The following is a 20,666-nucleotide window of genomic DNA, read 5'->3' on the forward strand; positions in this document are numbered from 1 at the left end:
AAGCAAGAGTTCTAAAATTCATATTAAAAAATGGTTTAGAGGTGTGATAATCATCATAATATTGCTACCATAACAACAATTATATATAACAAGTACAGAGATAAGAAAATGTGTTATTAGTATTATTCAGACTCTCATTATTTAGCAATGTAGTGCAGCATTCAGCTGGAAAGTCTTCGCCTCAAATCAAGGCTCTTTCAGCTTTGAGTTTGCATTGTCTCCCTGTGCATGGGTGGGCTCTCTCCAGGTACTCTGGCCTTCTCCTAAAGTTCATGTTAGGTTAATTGGTCTCTCACTAAACTGCTGGTAGGAGGGAGTGTGAGTGTGCGTGTGTGTGCTGGACTGGAAGCAGCTGCAGGGTCTTCCTATTTTTCACCTAATGACCGCCAGAGATATGCAGAGCAGAAACCAACTAGGTATTATTGATAGTGGTAGCAGTAGTACTAAATAAGTGCATGCGATTTGCGTTAACAAGTTGACTGTGTCAGGGTTAAGTGGGGTTTTTTGAGGACCCAAATGCAGAGGTGAGAGGGGAGAGGTGAGTCTTGTAGATTTAATAAATACCCAGAGGCAAACAGGTAGTGACGTTATGAGATGAGCCGAGGCTTCGAGGCGTGTGTCGAGTAATGGAGGGGGCGTTTCCCCGAAGCGCATATCGAGGTGTGATTCATTTAGAGGAGGGGCCGAAATTGATGACGTCCGAGGCCTCGCTACTGCGATACCACGTGTCCGCTTCAGGAAGCGGTTCGGGAAGGGCAAGAATTTTGAATTTAAACAGCCTCAGCGTTCAGTCATGATGTTGGAGATTGGAGGAGTGCTGCTGTCAGTATGATAGAGTTCGAATAGATTCTAAGAATAGATTGGTTGGAAAAACAACCAATCTAGATGTTTAAAACTATTTTGATGAGAATAAACAATGTAATGATCTAAATCTGAGCAAGCCACCGGACACAGTTAGTGTTAGCACGTCAGCATTAAGGAGTATTTTCTCCGTTCTATGGTTATCCATATTAGTGATGTCATCTGTAAGACACAGGCTCTCACGCTTGAGGTTAATGGTTCAAAACTTAACTTTGACTTTTGAAAGTTGGGATTAAACTTAATTATTTTGGCTAATGAGACTAATTTGCATTGGTTTGCCCTAGTAAAAATATAGATTGGGTAAAAACGCTGCCAAATTAGGTCGGTTTAGCCAAAAGATTGGTTGAACACAACTTCCGACTGAATAAAACCAAAAAATGTGGAAAAACTATCATGTTTGAATAAAAATGACAAACACCTTTCATTTTGCTCATCATTGCCCAATTTGCACAAACACTTTCACTGTCTGTCGAACTTATTTCACTAAAATGGCAGAAAAACTGTGCACCTTAAATGATTGTTCTAAGAAATTTTACACTTAAAAAAATTACAAAAGATTTTATAAGACACACTAACAATTAACAATTTCAATGGCACTTAAAAGGGGAAAAAAAGAAAAAAACGTTTGCAAAAAATCACAGATTTTATTACTAACTGTAGTTCTGCTTTACACCATTAGGTGATGACATGTTCACATGAAGCCTAATGAACTGTGGGGATCGTTGAAGCAATTTGGCCAAACGGTTCAATGCCTCATGAAGCCTCATCTCACCATCACTACAAACAAGGACAAAAATCCAAAAACATAAAATAATGATAACAGAGCAACAAAACAACAACAAGGAACCAGCAAACAGTGACTGAACATGAGGTGTATAAATAGGAGACTGAACAAAGACCAGGCTAATCAGCAGATTGGGAGCAGGTGTGGACAGAGGAGTCTAGAAGGGAGCTAAGGAAAAAGAGACTGAAACAAGAGAGCAACATAGGCCAAACAATAACTAAGAACTCAAATACAATCAAAAAATACCTAGAATAACACCAATAAACTAGAAAACACAGAATGACATGAATCAAAGTATAACTGAAAACTCAAAAAAGAAAACTAAACAGAACCAAAAAGTGCAGTGGAATGACAGGCTGCTGTTGGAAAATATTTTAGACTCATTTGTTTCTTTTAATGAAACAAATATAAATATTGTTTTGGTTGTGTGGATGTGCATTATGCGCAATAAGACAAAAAAGCACTTATCCCCAGTGCACCAATCCAAAGATGCTTCAGAGATCCAGAGAAGCAACATCATCGTATTACATGCCTATCCTATCCTTTTATTATTCTAAATATATGTTTAGGCTGCATTCTTTACTGAGTGGAGCCCAGCAGTCCCTGAGACTGTCACCACATTACTGGTTCTGCTGGGACACATCACTGGCCACCTTCTGCAGCTGTATGGAGGGGGGGTGGCCAATCCAAGAGCTGCTGTAGTAAAAAAGGGAGAGGGCCCCAGAGTGTGTGTGTGTTGGGACTCCATGTGGTATGAGGGCAGGCCTCTTGTGTCAGATGTCTCCTGATGACTGACAGCAACAGGCCTAAATCCTGCCGTCTCCTCAGGTACTCAGTCCAGTTCGTTTAGAGAGCAGCAGGAAAACAACATATCTGGTGGGGTTTTTTTATGGTCTCACACGCAGGATGTTCTTTATAATTTAATTCGCGTCTGTCAGAGATGTTCTCGTTTTTATAGTGACGGTTTTACGGCTTCCCTTCCCTCTCCCTCACTATAAAGTTTGTAGTCCAGCTGCTGCTTTGAGACTGTAACACAGAACTCTGTGTATCATTGGCTCTGCTGGAAGAACTGTCATATATTTACGGTTTGTAACTTATCATGTGCTAACCACATCTCCGCCTTGTGTGCATCTCCTTTGGCATCTGCAGCCGCTTCCAAAAAAGCAGCAGACTGTGCTAAAGCAGAAGCATCCGCCGTCTCACCGGCTTTTCTGACATATGTTCATCTGTAAACATGGAAAATTGCCGGCGTAATCTGATTTAGAGTTGTTTACTTTTGATTTAGTCGCGCCGTGAAAGCCCGGCTGCCAGGCTGTGAATGAGGCATTGTCTGCAGACACAGAGATCTGGGCCTCTAAAGTGCTGCCAGCTCCCGCTCCTGCCACGTCCCACACATGCAGGTACTGCGACGATCAGACGTCTCTTCAGCTCCTATCATGCTGAGGAAGAGGATAGACACTGTGGCTGTTTGGTGGGGGGGAAAAAAACGCCTCAACAGTTTCAGCTTTGACTCATGCTCACTCACTGCCTCTCAGAATGGTTAGTCGCTGCTGTTGTTGAATGAAATCACAGAAACTGCTTAATGAGCTCATGAAAAACTCATTCTCACAAAACAAAACAGTTTGACAGTGGCTCCATGGAATGGTTGGACCAGGGCTTCCCAGACTGCTCAGTGCTTCAGAATAAAGCCGCCTGATGTGAAGCAGCAGGTCAGCAGCCATCGCAGAGCTGGACTCTGTTCTTTCACCCGGGAAGCTGATGGATGGTGTTTGTTTAGTTACGCTGCAGTTAAACTCAGGACAGGGGCCAACAGACCCCCCTCTCTCCCTCCCAATGTTGACTTTGGGAAGATTTTTATTTATTTATTTTTTTTTAGTTTGGACTTTTCCTGTCCTTGAATGTTTAGGAAAAAGAGCACAAGCAAGACTTTCTTCACCCTGACAGGAAACCAGTTAGTTAAGCTGGTTAATGGTGAGGAATCAGCTTTTTTGCCTATGACCATAACAAGCTTTTATAACAAACAGAACATTGGAGAACCAACCCTCACCTCTTGCACAGTCAGTCAGCAACACAGCTTCAAAGATGAGCAGCATTATCTTTAGGATGTCCATACTGTCCAAACACAGATTCATAGTCCCTAAAACAAAAAGAAAAACATGGAATGGAATATTTTAATAACTTAACAGGAAAAATAATAGAAAAAAATCTAAATGAGTATACGCTATTTATTATAAATAAATAACAATAATAACTAAATCAGCATGCATATAACACGTTCATGCCAGAAACACATTTTAATTTCATTACAAGTAAAAAAATAAATACCCTCATTATTATAACATTAAAATGTAAAGCAACTGTAGGAATATTTTTGGTGTAAACTCAAAGCGTTTCCATGTATTTAAGTTGTGTAAAAAAAATGGCATACCTTATATTAGAGCTTCAGCCTTGCGGCAGCCTCCTGACAGAAACTTTCTCCTGAACTTCGGCTTGAGACCATGAATAAAGCTGACAGCGGTCCACTGTCTCCTAACAGCCCAACAAGGTTGTCTCCAGCAGGCTGATATTCGGACTGTCCGGCCGTGGAAAAAACAGCGATAAAACACTTGTAAACGCAGCGGGGTAGCCAAGGGTGAAACCAGCGCTGGTCTGGTCCGTAGGACGGTCCTCAGTCCTCCTGGACTGACTGACTTGGAGCCAGAGACCCGAGCGTCGTTGACCCGCCCACAATTTTAGGCATGGGCCAATCACAGACCGAGACCGCCCCACGGTTTCAGCGGCAGGCCAATGACACCCAGATGACCGGGCAAATATACGCAAACGTCGTCGCCATATTGAGAGAGGCATTTTCATTGAAAAACACACAAATAGCAGAATAAATATTGTTATTATTACATGCCGATTAACCAGCCTTCTCTCTAGTCATCCTAAATCTTATTTTAAAAATACCTATTTTTTCCAGGTTTTTTAAAATTCAATTTTAAGTGTGTTTGCAGATTTTGTTGTATTATTGTAGTTTTCAATGTGCTTTGGAAATAATAGATGCTTGGATTTATTTGATAATTCTACATTAGGTAAAGCCTGTTTTACTTTGGTAAAATCAGTTATAGTTCTAGATCAAATGTAACAAGGGGGGCAGGGTGGGGACTGTGTTTTTTTCATTGGTGAAAAGAAAAAAAAACAGTTTAATAGTTCATTGATATATTAAATGAGATGCAGAACTAAAAAGCTGATGTCGACGCCAGATACAGCAGATAAAAAATAGGAGTGCACCAATTTATCAGCCCAAATTTCCTTAATTTTGGGAGATCGGTGATCGACTAATACTTGAAACCCAATTATACCCATCTAAATCTGTGAAGGTCTGAAAATCAGCCACTTTCAATCAGAGGTATAGCCAGAACATTTTTATAAGGGTCGTCAGGCAATAACCCCTATAAATTGAAGGGTGGCCTAAAGCGGATCTGCACCAGAATCTTAGAATCAATCTATACTGATCCAAAAGGATAATGAACAACCACAACATCCATATTTTCCAAATAAAGACAAACTCTAATTTCCCACAGCCTTTGCTAACAAATAGACGAATATATTTAAACATCCATCTAGATAAAAGGGGTGCCCCCCCCCCCAGCTCCGCCCCTGCTGTCAATGCTTTAAACTTTTAATCTGTGTCTGAGAATGTTATGTTATGCAGTTATAACAATATTTTCCTATTTTAAAGGTACTGCCCTCTTTTCAATAAGATAAGACAGAAACATTAAAGTTGCATTGTGATCAACAACTATCAAGAAAATATCAGTATTGCTCAAAACTGGAATCGGCATATTAGGCCTTTTAAAGATTGGTAATCATGATCCTATATCAACAGCACCTTTATTTTGAAATCATTGTTAAAATTAATTTCAAAGGGAGAAAAATAAAAGAGATCCAACAAACCAATCAGACATGGTTTCTTCTACATATAACCATAAGAAATGTATTTAATGTTTTGACTTTAATAAAGAGGCCTGGACCAGTTCTAAAGGGGCACTGGCCCCTGCAGGCCCCTGTCTCATGAACCGCCCAAGACTAAAACATCTACTCTAATCACCAAATAAGGCTCATAGAACAAAACAGCAAAAACTTAATGCAATTTAATTTTTATTTTACAGCCAAAGCAAAACTGATTTTCTTGACATACTTCTATAACTTAACTAAAGCCAGTTGAAATAATTTTAATTACATGGTGCTATATGCAAATTCTTTAGTCCTTTGATTTGCATATATTGCCAGATTTTATCTTTAGCACCAATGCTAGCTCTAAAATTGACGTTAACTTAAGGAGTTTTAGAAAATCCAATTTCTAGACAGTCCTGTATCAGTGATAACTTGCCTCCAACAATATGGCGGCATGACAAACGTATCATTTCTCAGCCTGATGTACGAGATTCATAAAGTATAATCTACACTGTTGTGCGGGGAACAGTTTATGAAAAATAAGGGAAGAAAACGTTGGGAGGGGAAAAAAAGGCATATTTGAAACCTCTGCAGTAACCTAAAAATATCCCAGACTTAGCTTGCACTGCCCCCTGCTGGCAGATAATCATCTTGCAAGCAGTTAATAATCTATCAATATTCATTATCTTACAAATGTATATTTTTTAGAATAACTAAGTTTCCAAAACGTTTAAGAAGCATATAAAAATAAATTGAACAATAAGAAAATAATTAGTGGGGCATATATAGAAATATTGAAGCAACATTTCAAGGTATGGACTGTTTCTGTGGTAAGGGCTTTTCTCTGAGCAGTCTTTCAGCTCACATAAATTACAAATCAAATAGAGTGACAAAAATATATATTTATTCTGCTTTTATTAAACTACAATACATTTTTTTAAACATATAGTTTTAAGTCTACATAACTACCTCTGTGCTTAAATGTGCTTTTCGGGTTCTTAAAAGAAGCCCAAAATTAAATATGTTTAAACATGTTAGAAGACCAGCTTACAAAGACAAATATCTTATCATTTTGCCAGATTTTCTAAGAAAATGGCACTAAGAAAAGCTAAAAATCCTGTCAAACACAACTAGACCATTTCTAGCTTTTGAAGTGTTTTGTTGAAGCTGCATAGATTTGACATGTTTTGTGTACCTTTGTGTCTGGATTTAAATATCCCTTTATTGCTGATGGACTGTGAATTTTCCTAGTTAGGGACAGATAAAAGTTAACCCAATTCTAACAATCCTAAAGGTACAGATTAAGAAATTAATAAAAAATGTTGTTGCTATAAAAATTGGGATCTCTAGGAAATTATCATCTTACTTATAATAAAAGTTAAAGAAAACCAGAGACAAGGAGGTAAAACAAGAATGGTTGTTTGTAAAATTAGCCCCAGGATATAAATAGAGCCTTTAAAACAAAATGGGCTTTAAAACAAAAAAAGCCTAATATTTTATCTTTTTTTTTTTGTCCCAGTGTTTGTTTCCACCCCCCTTCAAGCAATTTTTTATTCATGGAGGTAGAAATGGATAATTGCTGAAAAATCTTCCATTTTTAAATGAGAATTTCTTTCAGAATATTAAAAACGTTTCCTTCTCAGGATAGAAGAAACTAAGTAAACTAAATGAAGACAAACCTGTGCTTCAGAAACATTAGTATCAGTAGCATCAAATGAGAAGGAACCCATACAGCATGTTCAAACAGAAAAGATATTTATTTCAATATACATCCCATTTAAAACTATATAACATTATTCATCTGTATATTTTACACTTAAGGAAATTAATGTAAGTTTTACAAAAAAAAGGAAAAGCTCTGAAAACAATAATCACAGAATATCCCATCTATCTCAACTGCATGAATCATTTTCTTTACATTAAAGTAAATACATTTCCTTGTTAATCTGCATTCTTTATAAAAGAAAAAAAAATATTGTTTTTTTTAGATGCAATGAGGATTGCTAGGTAATTCAGAACATTTAAAGCCTGAGAAGGTGATTTCAGTCAGAGCAGAAAGGAACTAAAAACTGCTCTTACATCTCATCTGCCTGGAAGATGCTGGAGAGACAGTAGAGAGGTGGATACAGTCAGTCTGAAACATACACAGTTGTGTTCAAAATAGATGCAGTTCTATAAAAAACACCTTTAAATAATTTTATTTTATTGCTTTACAGGCAAATTAATTAGGATTATATAAATAAATCCAATCTGTTTTCAGTCCACATAAACTAAACATGAACTATCTTAACTGAAAGATTATGGCTTTCTTGTGAATTTCTAACTTAATATTTAGCTGTATAAGCAGGGTTTCTGCAGGTAGTGAACAGGTGTGAGGTGCTGCTCTAACCAGGTGAGTCGCCCCATCATCCTTATGTTTCAGGGCTGAGTCAAATGTGGTTAAAGAGAGACAGCCAATCATTTTCTCTTCTTCTCTCCCTAAAATCAGATCATTTTGAACAACTTCACTGAATCAGCACCATTTGTGCTCTGACTGCTTTCTTTCACTCAGCTGGTAATTTCTACCAGAAACGTTGACTGAACTCCTCGGTGATGTGAAGCTGCTGTTATTTTGAACACAACTGTTTCAGAATATTTTCAGCGGGAACGAACCAATTCGAACAAAAATATCGGAGGTCTGTCTCGTCGGTGTGCAGAAGCATTACAGTCAAAGATATTGCACAGAAACGTTACTGAGGAAGCTTAGAGAGGAGGGCAGCATCTGCCCTGTGTTCCTGCGTTTAGACGCACCTGAGAGTGCTTCATCAGGGCACTGACAAGAGTCTGAGCTCCTAAAGGTCAAAGGCTGACAGCAGTGAAGGAAAAGATATCAACTGCACATGAGCCACGCAGCAAACTCATCCAGACCTCTTCTGCTAAACACAAACATTAATCACCTTCCAAAAAAACTAAACAACAAAGCTCTTATCAAAATATTACTTGTCAGTTTTAGCCTGCTGAGGTTGTTTAGTGGCTCCGAAGCTTACAGACAGAATCGTTATTATTTACACGGTGGTTTGACTTACATTCTTCTGACTGATCTGAGTTCTGTAGGAGCGCCGGGAAAGATGTGGGAAGCTCGCTGAAGCAAACAGAAAGCTTCCCTATTTGCACCTGCAGAAAGGAAAAAGTGTTCTGATTCTGTAAACTCTTGCCGAGCGTTGCTGCTGGCTCTGAAAGGCTCGGCTCTCAGACAGGTGCCTGCAGATAAACATGCTGCCATTTCAGTGCTCCGATCGAATTTGGAGCTTCTCGCCTGGCCCCTTTTTAACCACTTTATCCTGCAGCTGTGCTCAGCGAGTACATTCATGACCTTTTTACTGAAGAAGCACTGTGGAAGTGAATCTGTCCCTTGCATATGTTCTTGGAGCAGACTGTGTGCTTTCAGTACTGATCCGAGATCAGATGGCGGGTTTGTCGCTGTAGAAGGGCGTGACATGAAACATGTAGCAGTGTGTGCAGACTCGCACAGGCTTCACCTGGCCGTACCGAGGTAATGGAGCCGAATGAGATGAGCAGCGGGAGCAGAAGATCTGAGAGGAGAGGAGGAATTAGAAACAGGAACAAACTGAGGTCCACATTAGCTGTGGGAGCGTTGGTAATGGGGAACTCTAACCTTTCCACAGCTCCTACAGTGGTGCTTCCTGCGAATGACGGTGAAGGGAGCCTTGCAGGCGATGCAGGAGCTGCAGGCGTCGTCCGGGACCCAGTCTGGAGGGTCTGCAGTGAGAAATAGGAGGAAAACATGCAGGGGGAACTGTCACAAGCTGAACATCTCCAGAGAAAGAAGAGAAGGAGGAACAAGCTGACAGCTACGCTCGGTGTGGGAGAGTTTGTGGATATGCTGACCTTCAAACTGTCCCTCCCGGGCTTTGGCTGCCAGTTCTGATGATGAAATCGTCTCCTGACAGAGAGCACAATCCTCCAGCACTGCACTGCGCAGGACAGGACCTACTGGGCATCAGAGAGGAAAACTTAAAGCATTGCACACTGTTAGTTGTTTATTTTATAGAAAAAAGGAAATAAAAATAATAAAACTCCTGATTGCATCTTTTGGTAGCAGACTGAGAAAAGCTTTTCAACTAAACAGAAATTCTGACTTTATATGTAAATAATTTGAAACATTATATCTGTAGGGTTGACAGGGCAGTGTCGGGTTTTTTGAACAAGACAGGTCAAGATTCTTGCTCATAGGCTTTGTCCAAACCCTACTGATAATATTTATAAAAGGACCACGGCAAAAAAAAAAACGTGAATAAAAACTTCAAGTCATCGGTAGTATAATGATCCCACAGTAGCATCTGCCACCTGCCCATAGTTAGTGTGACACTGACTGACACCCTGTGCGTATCTCCCAGAGTGTAGAGTAGTGCGAGAGGACCAGTGAAAAGCAGCTGCATAAAAAAAGGAAAGAGTAATGTTCCACAATGTTAACAAAAAATATCTTACTGAAATTTCAGCTTTTTCATGCAGCTCATTTAACTCTAGAAGAATCCCCCATCATTCCACATTCAGAGCCAAATGTCAGCTATAGGCTCTCTGCTGATGACTGTGTTACCTGAGGTAACTTAAAAAAAATCATATTTGGTATTTAATATAACAACGTGATGAGAATCCTCAGATCTGTTACCAGAATCATTTTAAACAGCTGTGCAGCCAACAGAGCGATCAGCTGATAAGTGATTTCCAGTTACATATTCAAGCTCCGTAGAGTCAGCAGCATGTCACTCATGGTTGAGCCGTTGAGTGACTCCGATTTTGAAGTGAACCTAAGAGAACATTAACAGCTCTAGAATTGATCCCGAATCAGATCAACCGTGAGTTAGATCAGCTGCTAGAATATCCAATTTTCAACCTGAAACCAACTTCACCGTACAGAATGCACTGTCTTCTGTTCGTGTTGGAAAACAAGCACTGGGCCATTCGGTCTCATACACAACAGAAGCAGTGTTAATAAAAACTGCAATGTTTTATTCAGAAATTGACAGTCCATTGTAAAAATATATAAAAATTGCAAAGTAATATATTTACACTGGATTTTCAGTGTTATTGCCAAAGTAATAAAACTGAACAGATAGGTGGGTAGATAGATGAATATAATATCCAGATAAATATTCAACTGTGCAGCAGTTGTCCTATTTACTATTAAGCTACAACTACTGTTTGTAAGTCACATCAAATTGATGTGCAGCACCAAGCAGTCTGCTCTCTGCTTGGCTTCTGGGGGGGATCGGACACTTGAAAGGTTAAGATTTTTTTATTTTTTATTTTGCATTAAATTTTTATTTGATAGACAATCAGATTTACAGTCCCGGGGACTCGGAGCGTTAAATTAACTAGTACTGAATCCATTCTTTCTCTCTGAAATGGAAGGTTTATTGTGACTTATCAGTTTTGATAATATTAACTTTTTCAAGAAATGAAATTAAATGAGTTTTACATGATTTGAAGTGTGATGCTTTAAAGGAATAGTACACCCAAAACATGATTAGCCTTCATTTTTTACTCACCCCCATGCTGAACAACACTCTGGAGTACTTTTTTGATATCTCAAATGCATCTGGAGATCTGGGAGGCTTCTTGCTGTCTGCTGACATTCAAATAATGGAGGTCTATGGCGCCCGAGGCAGAAAGGTCCATAAAAATCCACAAAAAACGTGTCAATATTCCTGCATACTGCTCGTCCAATGTATTCCAAGTGTCCTGAGTGGGTAGCGTCCATAATTTACTCGAAACGAAGTCATTTAGAATGTTTTTAGAGCATAAACAGTAGTGTATAGGATTTCCTAAAAGCGCGTTCACGAGTCTACGGAAACCGCAGCAGACCAAACCAGACGAAAGTGCACATTCAGCTCGGCAAAGAACTCATGCTCTTCCTCAACACTGAAGTCCTCAGACATTTTTCTTTCGTTGTTTCTTTCTTTGCACAGGTAAACAGCACATTTCTTCTTCTACGCTTGCATTATTGGCAGAGCAGACGCTGAGATATCAAAAAAGTACTCCAGAGTGTTGTTCAGCATGGGGGTGAGTAGAAAATGAAGGCTAATCATGTTTTGGGTGTACTATTTCTTTAAGAATAACAAAGCAAAGATTGTTTTTGCGTGCATTTTAGAGCGAAAAAAACCCCAACTGCGAATAATGCACCTTGTCTCTTTGAGATCCAAGATCTTATTTATGAGAGATCTGTCTTGATTAACGCAAACAAAACTACAAAATATTATTCTCCTTTTATACATATATGATCTCACTTGGTGTGGTCTAAACTACAACACCATGTATTGTCCTGCTGCATAAACCAATTGCGCTTCAGCTTAAGGTGAAAAACTGATGGTTTGATTTGTTCTGAATTCATGTTTCAGTCATTTACAGGTAACATTTACATTCCAACACCCACCCAGTGTAAAAAGCTGGGGGCTTTTATAGTTGCTGTTTTACTAATTTATTTTTTTAACATCGGAGGAGGATTTAGACACTCGGGCTGCCTGTCACAACTCGTGTCCGGCGTGCTGATGACGTCATACACACTCCGCTTTGTTTTAAAAAAATATAAATCTAAAAAATATAACACTGGATGTCTGGAGGACAGTGATTCGCCTACATGTTATGAATGCTGGCGTACCATAAATGATAAACGATGAACAGTTTAGTTTGTGCCTTCAAGTTGTTGCCCATAGGAAGACATTACCTGGATACAACCTAACGGAATATCTTCAGAACGGCTCCAAATGACACAAAACTCATATGTGTGAGTAGAACATGATGTAATAACATAAAATCAAGGGCCCAATGTAAAAAAAAAACGGTGTTCCCCTTTAACATAATGCAATAAATCCATCCCTCACCCTTTTTTTGTTTATCGCCGTCGCCTTGCTCACACTTTGTTGCCATTACTTCAAAAAGAGTCTTAAGGATACCTCGGAGGTCACTGGCATAGTTGGTCTGCAGCTGATCAGCTACACCTGCATCACACAGAGACACTGCTATGAAGTATGTGAGGCAGAGAAAGGAGCAGCAATGCAGCCACAGCGAAGAGTGACAGCCTTCACCTGATATGCAAACAAAGAGGCGGTGGATGAGGTCACTACTGCTGTGAAACCGGGATCGGATCTTGTTCCTCGCTGCCACTCTGGCATCCTGCAGGGCCAGCCTGATCTCCTGCTGATCCAGGCCCTCCGATGTCCCAGAGCTAGGAGTCATACTGCTGACAGGGCTGAACAGATATTAAAACATCACTTTTTATCGTTCTTACTTCACTGAGATTAAAGTGCAAACCTTAGCAGGGTAAGAATATCAAATAAGAAACAATCCTACATGAATTTGATCAAGATATGATCCCTACTGCAGTCCAGAAAATACTAAACTGTGGCATCTGCAGCTTTAACCATAAACCAGTAAATATGAGAGAGTCTTTCGGTTGCATTAAAGTTGAGCAGTAAGACACATTATTTACCGAGTCAGGGTGCGTTTCATTACCTTGGAGAGTAAGCACTGCTCGACAGACTATATGTGGTGACCGACACACTGTCGCAGTCACTACCTGACACAGAGCTGAGGGGAGACTTCTGAAAACTAAAAGCAACCCAAAACAAAAACAGAAATGATGAAGGATACAACTGATTGTCGGTCAAATAAATGAGGGTGTGTAATGAATAAAAATAAATAAACAAATAAAAAATGTGAAACAGGAAACAAAATATGGAGCTGTATTAATGAGAAAAGCTTGATCACTAACAAACCTGGAGCACGTCCTGCTGTCCTCTTTAGGGTCCACCTTAAGATCCTTATCATCTAGTCTGCTGGTATCCACGTCCTTATCCCTCTGCCGGCCTCCACTGGCTTGCTGCCTCCTGTCAGTGCTTGGTTGGTGGGCACACATGGAGGGTCCTTGCCCTCCTCTGGAGCTGCAGTCCTGTGGAAGACGCCCCCGTCCTGGAGCCACCAGGCACTTCTCACACAGCAGCGATTCAGAATCCTCTGCTTGTGGCTCTGCAGAACGCAGGGAGGACGGGGAAGTCTGCTGAGCGATCTCACCCTTCCTGAACTGATGATGGCTGCGGGGCGGCCGCTGGCAGGCGGCGGACTGGATGACGGCGCTGGAAGCTGGGGTCTTGCAGTGTTTGTCCAGACCCAAAGCCAGGCCCAGTTCCAGTCCAGCGGTATCTGCTGTGACGCCGTCATCGTGAGAGTCGTCGCAGCTTCCACAGCAGACACATGAGTTCAGCAGACAGTGGGTGGCCACTAGGGGGCCGCAGGGCTCGATCTCAGAAGGAGCGGGCCGAGGCAGCAGCAGCTTGTCCACGGCTAGCTCTGTGAGGCTAGGGGAACGAGGGTTGAAGATGACGGTGGCAGACAGCTTCATCCCCCCCATTCGGTGGGCGATGACCTCTGCCGTTTCAGCCGCAGTGCCCTCTAACCCCCTGTCCCAGCCGTTAGTGTAAGGGAGAGGCTCAGAACCAGGGGCGCAGAGGGGAGTCTTAGCCATGGGGCAGGTACTATTCAGGCTGCGTGGCTGTGGACAGGGCTGCTCCGATGTGGCCTCACAACTCCACCCATTGATGCTAGTACCAGGTCCAGGTTTGTGCTGCAGGGGAGGCACTGATCTTTTAGGAGAAACCACGCACCTGCAGGCCTCTCTGGAGATTCCGTTGATGGCGTCTGCTGCATCGAGGTCCTCCATGAAAAAAACACGATCCTCCTCTTCCACATAGAGACCTGTCCTTCCTAACCTACGGGGAGAAGCTTCTGTGCTAGAAGCCGCACTGGAGCCTGCTGGGTCCCCTCTACTGGGGCCGTGGGCCGGGGACTGGCCCTGGCTGGGAGGGGACAGCAAGGTGGACATTTCGTCCCCCACTCTGTACACCATCATGTTGAGCTGCTCCAGTTCCTCCTCATCGTACTGCATGGAGCATGCCAGCTCTGCTTCCTCCGCCTCCTCACAGAGGAGGCCCTGCTCCTGCTCCTCCTCACCGCTTTGGGTTTCCACTTCCTCCCAACCTCTTTCCACCTCTGCCAACTCCTTCTCCTGATCAGAACAGGCGAACACTGGGAGCGGATCCTCCTCTACGCCATCCTGCCCCTCTGAGGTATCCTTAGCGATGCAGCAGGAAGAAGGGTTTTCTTGGACCGGAGCCTGGATGCCATTTGAAGCCAGGTCCTGGCCTGTCGACAACTCTCCGTCCTGAGAGATGCAGAGGTTCTTCTCCAGTGTCAGCAGCTCCTCTTCGGTCAGAGTTTGGAGGAGGTCTCTGCAGAGGTAATCACACCAAACTTAAAGCGCTGTGACAAAAAGACTTTGATCCTCAGAGTAGATCTCTTCATGTGTCTACCTGATTTTTTTCAGCAACGTGCGAAAAGGCCTGAAGAGCTCTGACATGTCCTCAGATTTACGGTCGAGGTTAAGAGGTCCCTCAGGATACACGACCAACCCGCTGAAAAAATGGCCAGAATGATATAAAGGTGGTACAGGGTGGAAGGTAAGCAGCGGGAATACGGCAACACATACCAAACGATGGCCAGTCTGGGAATCGTAAACATCAGAGCAGGTTCATAGTCATCGATCATGTCCTGTGTGAGGTAGCCCAGCCGGAGGGCCCTGAGGGGACGGAGAAGGAAAACAGGATCAGAACATAACCAGAGTCGCTGTAGGAGTTTAATCTTTCCCTGAAAACTCACCTTTCAACAGTTTCACAGAAGAGGACGATCACGTCCTGCTGAACGTCGTATTCTTTGGGACTTTTCACAGGCACCATGGCTGACACATAGCTGAAACAGCAGAAGACTTATTTTTAAGAAATTGCACATTTTGCTCTGTCATCCGTCACAAAAAGCATTGATTCGTATATATGATGGACAACAGAGTGGAGCTGTGCTTCATGCTGCAACGCAACGTAGTCGGTAGGAATGACCGGCTGACTAGAAAAGCTTCTATTTGTGACGGAGCGGAGGAAATATGGATGGAGGAGTCTGTGTGAATCCGGGACTGATGAATGTATGGAGTAACAGCTGACCTGTGTGGTCTGATTATACAGACGAGCTACGCTGGAAAAACGATCTAGAAATAAGTAAAAGTTTCTTAAATTAAGTGTATTTACCCTTAATTTGAGTAGGTAAATGCGATAGTTTGTCAACGAATGAGTATTTTTACTCTTAAAATAAGATAATTAGAGAATATGCACTTGAAATAATCCAATGCAATTGTGTTTTCTTATTTTAAGTGTAAATTGTCTTGTTCCATTGGCAAAATTCCTCTCTTTTTTAAGAAAAAATGACTAATCAAGATTTTGATTTTTTCTGACCCACAGATTCGTTCAGTACTGCTTAAGATTCCCAGGGCCACATAAGAAATCCTTACTCTGGCATAGAAGCAGAGAAAAAGACACCACTTCATAGAAGCAGCATTTCATAAACAGCAGGTTTATACTTATTCTGCTGCAAAGCAAAACTGCTTCAGGGATAGTCTGAGCTTTAAATTTAGCCTACAAGTTCTCTAGATCTCATTCCAATCAGGCATCTGTGGGACGTCCTGGACAAATAAATTCAGAACTTCTCCTCGGTTACTGAAACCTTCATTCCAGATAACCCAGCATATTGTCATGGGTGTGAATTTAGGATTAGTTTGCAGCAAACTGATGATGGTCATAATGTTATGCCTCATTTTAGGTGTTATCTAGCAGCAGCTCTAATTAATACCCGGTCTGTAGCTCACCTGAGCTCAAACTCAGCGAAAAGGCTGTCGAAATGTCGTAATGCATCCTTCATGCGGTCTGTGTACAGGTTGAGATCTCGTAGGGCCTGGTCTCTGGTGATGCTGCGCACCTCTTCCAGGCTGCGGGTCAGGTCTTTAGCCAGGGGTCTCATGGCGATGCTCTCTATTTCCCTGTTCATGATGATGGAGCCTGCAGCTAAACACTGAAAAAAACAAACCAGCTTATAGCTATGATGAATTTTATCTTGACCTGGACTTTTTGCAGGTTGTTTTCTTCCTAACTGAAGCAAGAGGGAATAATCTACCTCAGCTCCAAACCACAGCTGTCCCGCCAAGTTGTCATGACGAATCTCCTCCGGGAACTTGACGCAGAAGTCTCTGTTGGCCCGGTCGTGGGGGATACATTCATCCATGATCTGACTGATGATGTTCAACACATTGTCCTGCAGAGAAAAGCAATCTCAGGAAACTTCTTTCACCCGCTAATCTCCAGTCATGCATTCAAAACGATCAGTTAGTCTAGCTTAATTAGAAAAGGAATTAAAACAACCAATCAATGAGATCATTGAGTTTCAAACAGCTGCCTTCAATGAAAACAATTAACTAAAGCTAAAGGCAGAAATGTAGCAGTTTTCATCGCTGCGTGAAGGGATCAGACGCTTACTTGCTGCTGGCTTATTTCAAAGTCATAATGACGACTCCCATTACACATTTTACATCAGTGCATCTGGAAAAATGTCAGGCTGAGAGCTGTTTCTCTGTTTGGACCAAGGAGAACAAATAAAGGAAAGCTGTGGAAAAGAGAGCTGAACCACTGGTTTCTGACAGGAGCACCAGCCTGTCTGAAGGAAACTAGACACAGCAAACCCTTTTTTCCTTTGTTCAGCTTCCAAAGACGGTGAACCTGAATGGAAACCTTCCTATTTGATCAAATAGTGGCCCAATGTATTTGTCAGCCCACAAAATCTAAAAAATAAATAAATAAAAAAAGCTTCTCGCTAAAAGGAGTGGACTGAAAGTTAGACCTTTAAAACTAGGAATGCAGGATGATAGGAAAATGTGCGTAAGTCAAATTATTGTCGAAACACATCTGTAAAGATCATCCCACATTTTCTTCATTCCTCACTTTCTTTGCATCATGATCTCCATTACTGTTTAAGCTTCAGCATCACTACCTCTAAAATCTAGTTAATGCAGAGTAAGTAAATGGTAATGACAGAGGAAACTGTTTATTTGCAAGATGTGAATAAATGGTCAATGAAATTTAGAAGCCTTACACCTGTTTCACCCGAGCATATGTACAGTACACAGAAAAAGCCATTCAACTAAAGCGGAAACAATGATTTGGAATAATTATGATTAATCGATATTTGAAGTAACTGTAAACTTATTTAACAGTAATTAATGAATACATGGAGAGTGCTGACTCTAAAATATGCCAATTGGTAAAAGCAACCAACTAAGAACAGAACTTATGCGAAAACTACACAAAAAACAAAAATAAAATGTTGCCTTCAAGGATTGGTGTAAAAACAAACATTCTGTCTTCTCTCCAAAATGAAGTCAAATCTTACATATTAGCATCAGGAAAAGAAGTCAAAATGAAATATGTACTATATATGCTACATCTGTTATCCAAAAACTAGTATCTCTGTTTTTTTTATTCCTTATCATGTTAACCTATTTAGGCCATTATAACAAATATATTCCATGACTATGTGTAACTAATTGGAATAAACAATAAACATTATCTGCAATTGCCTTTTTTGAGTATGTGATAAAAATCATCTCCTCGGGAAAAGTTGCTATATTATTTTGACACTGTGATCTAAAACCTTGAATTAAGGTTACGCCTACCTAAACTTGAGGTTATTAGAGAACACATGTTTATGTTAATCATTGCAACATGAAGGCAGATTTATACATGTGTGATTTAATTAAGCTGCTCATTGACAAATCATCAGCTGAAACATTAAACCGGCTAAAGCCAAAGAAGGTGACAGCTCAGCAGAGTGTAGGAAACGTAACAGTCGGGGATCAGGTGTTGACCTTATTAAGTGTTTTTCCTCCTGCTTCCTGCTGGTGGGAGAGAGGGAAGCTCAGGCACAACAAGCCACATAGAGCATTTCATTCACAGCATCAATGTATCTGCACATCCTGCAGCATGGCTGCTGCAACTCCTACTCAGCATTGTCTGCAAAAAAGCAACCACCCTTCACCACACAAATTAAAAAAATTACCATCAGTCATATCTGATTCGACTGCTGGTGAATGAAGTCAAATCTTACTTCATTAGTGTGATGTTGGAATTTATGTTCGGCCTGACAGATAAACTTTGTCTAATCATAGAATAAAATCTGTGTCTATGCGGTCACCGGCTATAAAAAGCTGCTTCTTCTGTTCTAACAGCCCACATGACAGCGAGTCCAGAGCTGTCCAAGATAAGAGTCAACCGACACTCCCAGACGGATCCAACTCATCTCATCTGTAGAAGTGCTTCAAACAGGAATTCAGCCAATCGGTTTCCAGTAAATCAGTGATATCACCCAGCCTGCATCCTGGGATGAATAAAGGACACTGACTGTACTCATGAAACCAAAACCAAACTCCCAGCAGGCGAATATGTGAATGAAAAAGCTTGAATGGCTCAGAATGAAACAAACAGGAGGTTAATTTATCTCCATGCCAGCTTTGCTCTGAATAAAGCCTATTTTTATGCCTGGCACAGGAAGGCAGAGGAAGATGAGGACTGACCTGACAGGACCGGAACTGGTTGACCAGCAGCGTGCATCTCTGAGGGTCCTTCCTCCCATCCAGGCTGTCCAGCTCGGTGGCCACCTGGTTAAGCTCTTCATCAGCATAGTAGAACTGGGCCAGGAGCTGCGGGTCTGTCCTCTGTTCAGAAATGCAAGGAAAGTCAGAAAGATCACTACTAATAACAGAGCAACCATTAACAATAAGCATCTGGCAAATCCTCAGATTAAAATGATTCCCTTGATCACATTTTGCATGATTTAGAATCATTTTCAACTTGTTGCAGTGAAAAAGACTTTTACCTACCCTGTAAGAAAAGTAACAAACATAATTAATTCACCATCAGTTGTTAAATCTGAAATTTTTCCTGTTTTACATCAGCGTTTCTTTTCTTTTCCTGAATACTATTGAGAAAGATTTTTCAAAATGGAGCTTAAAAGTATTGAGTCAAATGGAGGCAGAAATGTGGGCGCTTCTCTGTGTGAAATAACGTACAAATCAGACGAGAAAGGCATCTTCATACTTCAGGCATTTGGATAAGTCAGAATCCTGCCAAGAGCACACGTAGTGAATGCTCATATGAGCAGTTTTATTTAAAAATACATGCAGATAAACTACCCAGCACGCCCAATTAGAACGTTCTATGCATGTAGATTCAATACCAGGAGGCCCCCAATAATTTACACATGAGTGCATGCTCCTTCTCTGTGTTCATGGCTTTCTTTTTGTGTGCCTGTTATGGAGCCATTTCTGTGCGCTCATGTCAACTTTCGACACTTTGAAGGTGGAATAAACCTGGGAAATTAAAATCCCTGTGATTGGCTACTTTTAAGACCGAGCTGTTTTCTTCCTAGTTACAGCTAGAAATGATTAAAAAAAACATCTTCTGGCTAATAACTGTTTTTTTAGATTAAATTCTGACTTCATATCCAACAGTCATCTCTGTCAATTCTGTAAACACGGTGCCTGGCACAAAAGGAAAACAATGTTTGACAGTATCAGCAAATCGATTCAAAATGTAAAGGGTGTGCTCCAGTATAAACAATAGGTCCATCAAGCCTAATTTTCCTCCATGTAAACAGTGAAGCTAATGTTAGCTTAGCTCATATGTTGTTCCAAACTTAACATTAATCGTTCTACAGCATATAGCTACTGCAGTCATAACATCTTTTTATATGCTTTGTGAACATTACTAGCTGCAACCGGCTGCAACTAGGACGAAAACAGTACTATCTCAAGAGGCGGGATTTCTTGAAAAGTGGCCAATCACAGGAAGTTTACTTTCTCAGGTTCATTCCAACTTCAAAGTGAAAAAGGTGAACATTAGAGCACAGATACAGGTCAACATGTGATTAAGAGAGAATCTACAGAAACATAAGATCAAGCCACAAACACAGAAAAGGGGAATGCATTTATGTGTGTGATATATTGGGGAACTTATCGTATTAAATCATGTCCGATAAAACATCCAAAATGCATGAAGAGTACTATAAGTGTGCACCTTTAGCAGAATTCTGACTTCTTAACAAAGACGCTTCAGTAGAAATTATAATAATATATATATATATATATATATATATATAT

General features: G+C 40.9%; 2 protein-coding genes across 3 annotated transcripts in view; both read right to left on the reverse strand.

Moving 5' to 3' along the window:
- The window catches only part of LOC107084420 (fibroblast growth factor receptor-like 1), a 44,007-nt gene extending 39,591 nt beyond the window's left edge, over positions 1-4,416 (reverse strand). Inside the window, exons 1-2 of the mRNA XM_015374243.1 lie at positions 4,074-4,416; positions 3,693-3,782 (exon numbers count right to left, since the gene is read on the reverse strand). Of these exons, the coding sequence (XP_015229729.1) occupies positions 3,693-3,777 (85 nt within the window). The 5' untranslated portion in view covers positions 3,778-3,782; positions 4,074-4,416. The remainder of the gene's footprint in view (positions 1-3,692; positions 3,783-4,073) is intronic.
- A 2,945-nt stretch (positions 4,417-7,361) lies between these two features.
- zfyve28 (zinc finger, FYVE domain containing 28) overlaps positions 7,362-20,666 on the reverse strand; it is a 26,192-nt gene continuing 12,887 nt past the window's right edge. The window contains exons 2-14 of one of the 2 annotated variants that reach the window (XM_015374240.1): positions 19,083-19,223; positions 16,634-16,771; positions 16,329-16,531; positions 15,296-15,385; positions 15,126-15,215; positions 14,950-15,051; positions 13,360-14,868; positions 13,097-13,192; positions 12,670-12,833; positions 12,466-12,582; positions 9,473-9,574; positions 9,240-9,343; positions 7,362-9,156 (exon numbers count right to left, since the gene is read on the reverse strand). In XM_015374240.1, the coding sequence (XP_015229726.1) occupies positions 9,025-9,156; positions 9,240-9,343; positions 9,473-9,574; positions 12,466-12,582; positions 12,670-12,833; positions 13,097-13,192; positions 13,360-14,868; positions 14,950-15,051; positions 15,126-15,215; positions 15,296-15,385; positions 16,329-16,531; positions 16,634-16,771; positions 19,083-19,223 (2,988 nt within the window). In that variant the 3' untranslated portion in view covers positions 7,362-9,024. Of the gene's footprint in view, positions 9,157-9,239; positions 9,344-9,472; positions 9,578-12,465; positions 12,583-12,669; positions 12,834-13,096; positions 13,193-13,359; positions 14,869-14,949; positions 15,052-15,125; positions 15,216-15,295; positions 15,386-16,328; positions 16,532-16,633; positions 16,772-19,082; positions 19,224-20,666 lie in introns of both variants that reach the window. The other variant, XM_015374238.1, reaches the window with a different exon arrangement.

The sequence above is a fragment of the Cyprinodon variegatus genome, unplaced genomic scaffold (assembly GCF_000732505.1).
Source record: "Cyprinodon variegatus isolate N-32 unplaced genomic scaffold, C_variegatus-1.0 Scaffold99, whole genome shotgun sequence".
Lineage (NCBI taxonomy): Eukaryota > Metazoa > Chordata > Actinopteri > Cyprinodontiformes > Cyprinodontidae > Cyprinodon > Cyprinodon variegatus.